Source organism: Thermobia domestica, chromosome 1 (assembly GCF_964235325.1).
Source record: "Thermobia domestica chromosome 1, izTheDome1.hap1.1, whole genome shotgun sequence".
Lineage (NCBI taxonomy): Eukaryota > Metazoa > Arthropoda > Insecta > Zygentoma > Lepismatidae > Thermobia > Thermobia domestica.
Window position 1 is genome coordinate 1 of NC_137454.1, and position 5,268 is coordinate 5,268.

Here is a 5,268-nt window from a genome sequence, read left to right on the forward strand (position 1 = left end):
GTAGAAAAAGGAAGGGAAAAGGTGGGTAATCATAAATCATAATTGCACGCATAGAGACTAGACTCCTATAGTGTAACGTTTATTGTGGGTTGTTTTTCCGTGTACATATTAGTTTCATAGTCATCTGCTATGAAACAAATATAATAAAATGGAGGAAACTAACTCCTCCATTATATGACCTGCTTATCTGAGCTTCCTAACTCCTCCTAACTTAAGATAATAGCCGCCGTATATAAATATGGCGTCAATACATAAGAAAGATCTTAAATCAGATCATTTGAACCATGCATTATCTCTAATTTGGCACCAGAATAATGTTTGTCTTAGTTTTGTGATGACATATAACCATTTGATCAAAAATGAACGTGGTCGCATGGCCGCCATGTTGATCACGTAATTTCAGCTGGTTCCCCAAGTACCAGTTTTGACTATTTTTCTCAGAGGACTTAGTAGAGTCCAAAGAATGTTTGAGATAAAAATTAGCTTCATAAAATCTTTCTCCGTCTCGAGCCATATTAAGGCTTAATTTTGCTTTAGCGTTATGCTGTAGACATAGTGTGATGCGAGCCTCCAAATTTATTTAAACAATGAACAGAGCTATATAGATATTAGTAATAAACAGAAATACGTTGTATGTGTGTATGTAAATGATGTTCGTTTTTGTCTGTGTTTTCCAGGGTCGGAAACGGAAATACTATTCGTACCTGGAATCTGAGGAAGAGTACAGCGAAGACAGTTTGGAGACGAAAGTTCGACGCCTGACTATACAATACAACAACATAGATTCTGTAAGTTTATATCTCTTAATCGAGTCCAGTATCTTGTTTACTACGCTACTTCGACGTCTCTATAGGTTCTTTAATCACGGAAAAAAAAGAATCTATTATCATTACAGTATGCATACTTATATTGGTCATTGATAGGATAGCCTCCCAAACAATAAACATCACCTTTACGAAAACGTTTGTCGGGTAGGGAGGATTGCGTGCTACAGTAAAATTTAGAGTTATGTCGGCGGTAGTTCCCTACCAAAATGGCCACCCCTACCGCCGAATTGCTATAAATGGGGTAGCCAGATACAGAGTATTTTGAGAGAAAGCAGCAGTTCTCCAGTAGCCAAGTTGGCTGAAATCATAGTGATTGGTACCGTAACTTGGACATTAGTCCGAGGTGTGGTCAGAGTGATTTTAACGGTTGGGATACAACGGGATGGAAGGTAATTGGGAACTACTACTCAATTTTCCTTAGTCATCAGAAAGAGAAAGTATGTGCAATGCTCTTTCGAAGCTCAAAATATAGTTGCGAAGAAAAACTATCCCCCATTCGGATCTCCGGGAGGGAGATGGCTTGGGAAGGACTATTGGACGAGATAATAACAATAGGAAGAAGATAGATATGAAAAGAAAGACAAGCAAGAGCAAAAGGTTTAGGATAGAGAGATGGTACATACGTTGTGGTTTCCCTTTGGTAATAGCGTACGTACCATCTTACAGGAAGGGAAATTAGAAAATCTTAAAGAGGAAATGAAATGAAATAATCTAGATTTGGTAGGAGTTTAACGGAGGTGGGAGGTGATGGCATGTTGAGCAGCGAAAGGTATAGAATATTTTGTCAGATAGTGAAAACAGCGGGCATAGTGATGTAGGAATAATTCTTGGTAAACGCTTAAAAGAGAAGGTAGTGAAAATAGAATTTGTGGATGATAGGATTATGATGTAAATACTTAAAGGAAAGAGAATGGATCTAGTAGTGATACATACATACAGATCAACGATTTTGCATACAACTGAAGAAGTACGGGGATATGGGAAAATAGAAGAAATTACCATATATACAGGAAAAAGAGGAGTGCATGTGTAATTGTAATGGGAGATTTCAATGCAGTTGTGGGAGAAAAACAGGAAGGTAGTGTCGTAGGAAAATTTGGTTTAGATGAAAGAAATGAAAGGGGAGAAGGACCGGTCAATTTCTGTAGATGAAATTCACTAATAATTGGGAATATGTGGTTTAATCAGCACAACAAAATAAGATATACATAGAAACCCTCAATAGACGGCCGAATATATCACATAGACTTTGTTATGATTCAGGACAGGTATCGTAATAGCTTGAAGCATGCGAAGACTCTTCCCGAGGATGGCATTTTCTCTAATCATAACCTTCTGATGACAGAAGTGGATATTTAACTGAAAAATGTAGGCAGAAGAAAAGTTGGCAAAAAGACATTGAATGCGGAGAAGTTGAAAAAAATAAAGTGAGAAATCTTTTAATTGAAAAATTCGAAGAAATATTCTCGAACGAAGAAAGGATAGTTGAGGGTATTAAGAGACAGTGGGAGTATATTAAACTTTGCATACAGCAGACTGCAGAAGTAGTACTGTGTCACCACGAACAAAAAACAGGCAAGAAACCAGGGGTTACAGAACAAATGTTGCAGAAAATGAGAGAAAGAAAGACGTGATGGAAACAGATTGATAGAGAAGGGGGAGAAAGATGTACAGTAAGTTAAACGACAAGATACGAAGGGAAACAGTTAAATCAAAGGAAGATATTTAGGAAAGAAAATGCAGCACATAGAAAAATTAGAAAAAAGGAGAGAAATATGAGGAAATGTACAAGGAGACGAAATTTATGGAACTTTGCAGGGAACAAAGGGGTACTATGATGGCAGTAGAAAGTAAGAATGGTAAGATAGTCAGCGAGAGAAGTGAAGTGTTAGGAAAATGGAAATAATATGTTGAGGGCTTATATGAGAGTAGAGATAGACCGTGTGGCCTAGATGTTAACCCTTAACGAGTTTTCGTTACCATTTGGCTACACATTTCTTGATCTTACCTATTGCGTTTGAAGAGTATTATTTTCAGGTATTGTTCGTTGTGGTTATTTCGTGTACATGTTTTCCGCGATGGTAGAACAACTATTACACCCTGCTGACAACTCTGGTGAATTTTAGGAAGGAAGTAGTCTGTGGATATGATGTTTTACAAGCAGTGGCGGAAGCAGACAGAAAAGATAGTGAACCGTTAAGGGTTAAAGTGGAAAATGAAGTACACAAGGACTTTAAAGGTCACCATGATACTAGTAATCCTTAATTTGATTTTTCTTAATGGACGAATGCTGGGATCTTACCTTTCTCTGGATGATTTTCTATGTCGTATTGCTAATTTCTTTCAACAAGTTCCTCATATACATACATTCCTCGCAATACTGACAATTGACATCACAAGCACTAAATAAGAACGTCTCAAATGAAAGTGAACGCACAGGACCACTTTATCTTCGCAATTAGACATAACATTAGAATTACAATATCTATCTATCTATCTATCTATCTATCTATCTATCTATCTATCTATATATATATATATATATATATATATATATATATATATATATATATATATATATATATATATATATATAGATTGCGTCTAAATTTATGGAATATTATGTGTAAACCAGATTGAAAATAAAACATATTGTTCTGTCGAAATTTTTTTTAAAAAAGATAGAAAAAAAGGGACAATAAAGGTGCTGAAGGCTAAAAGAAGTAAAAAAAAGGAGAAATTTTATTAATCTATCAAAACAAGGTGCAACATTCACAAAAAAAAAAGAAAAAAAAGAAAAAACTGCGTTCATTTTAGTTCATTTTATGCACGGAAATACATATTTTGAACTTTGGGTGTTATAATAACAACATTTTTAGAAAAGATGCTGCACCTTAAAATCCACTCTCTACTGATCACTGATATCCAAATAGTGTGAAAGTTATTTATGATTGAAAGAGAGAGAGAGAAAGAGAAAGCAACATTCACACCAGAATGTTGTGTTGCTTGTTAAGTCATCTTCAAGAACTACATGTACTATTTTGTATATCGGGTTATACAAGGGTAAGTCATACTTTGGTGGCGATTACGGGTAGCATGTTGATGGCAACATTCTATCTCCCAAATCAGTATATTTACTTTACTATAACATTCTTGCAGTAATTGTAACTTGCAGCAAAACGTTGTCTTGATCTATACACTGGTCATCTTCTGAACATTTATATCCATGATAGCACGGTTCGTTCGATTGATTTTGTCTCCGAATCAAGTACGTGTACCATCAAAGATCGAATTCAATCAACTATTCCAAGTGATAGAAATAAGTTTATCTACGAACCTAGATTTGGAGCTGCCTCATCAAATAGTGTCATAAAAGTCATCATCTCGTCTTAGAAATTTTATCATTTCCTGTTGAGCTTTCTATCGTCAGCGACACTCCATGGAAAATAGTTGAAGTGCTCTGTTTCGTTCCCTTATAACACGATCTGATGAAATTTGTTGTTGGTATTAGGCTAGACAATTATGATCTAAATTAATTGTTGGTATTAGGTTAGAAAGATACAAAATACATCCCTCATTCATACAAAAACGATCTCAATCTTTGCCAAACACATAACTGAGAGATTGTGTTTTGTTTTCCAGGAAGATGACACATTCGAGAGTTCTCACAACTCCTACTTCTCTGATGGCCAAGATGCTCTGGAACATGTTCGAAGGTTGCTCCTCCAGATTCCTCCTCCAGTACAAGAAAGATCAAATGACTCCGAGGGCGAGACTATTGTTGCTGAGGCCAACCTCGACGACAGCAGCACGGAGACGGCCTTTCTTTCCGATCTCACCAGTGATGAGGCATCTATGTACTCAGCGCAGTCGGCGGACGAGAGTACCAATTACCCCCGAGAGAATGGTTTCCCAGAATGCAATGGAAGAAATGATGTTGAACAATAATGTTATATTTTGTTTCAAAATGTAAATTTTAAAAAGGGTTAAATAAAATTTGAACTTCTTTTATCTTTAAACAAAGTTTATTCGTTAAAAATTTATTGAAGGAGAGCTAAATAGACGAAAGGCCTATTTCGAAATGATCTCCTAATATAAACGTTATTTTGAAACGTATTGTAAAGTTCTGCGTGTGCAAGTATTGGTAGAGCATAAGTAGAGCAGATTACAATCCGGGATCGTTTTCCGTCTACCGATTTTTATTACAAAATTGACTGTAAATAGTATATTACAAAATGTTAATATAATGTAAATTCTCTAAAACTGGGTGAAGAGAAGTGATCCAAGGGTCGACCAGTCTAGGATAGGATTTCCACAGAACTCCAAAGCAAGCTAGGTTGCTGATGTTAGGATGCCCAACAGAGCTCCGAACAAGCTAAGAGGACATATGGGAATCCTAGATTTCCGAAGCAAACTAGAGGCTTTGAGATAGTATCTCCTA

General features: G+C 36.1%; 1 protein-coding gene across 1 annotated transcript; it reads left to right on the top strand.

Annotated features, from left to right (window-relative positions):
• Window positions 1-677: 677 nt before the first annotated feature.
• On the top strand, window positions 678-4,850 carry LOC145665732 (uncharacterized; the record flags this gene model as incomplete). The annotated part of the gene is made up of 2 exons (XM_081732876.1): window positions 678-788; window positions 4,470-4,850. Coding segments are annotated over 2 exons (417 nt in total), but the record flags the coding sequence as incomplete, so codon positions are not given.
• Between the last annotated feature and the right edge of the window lie 418 nt (window positions 4,851-5,268).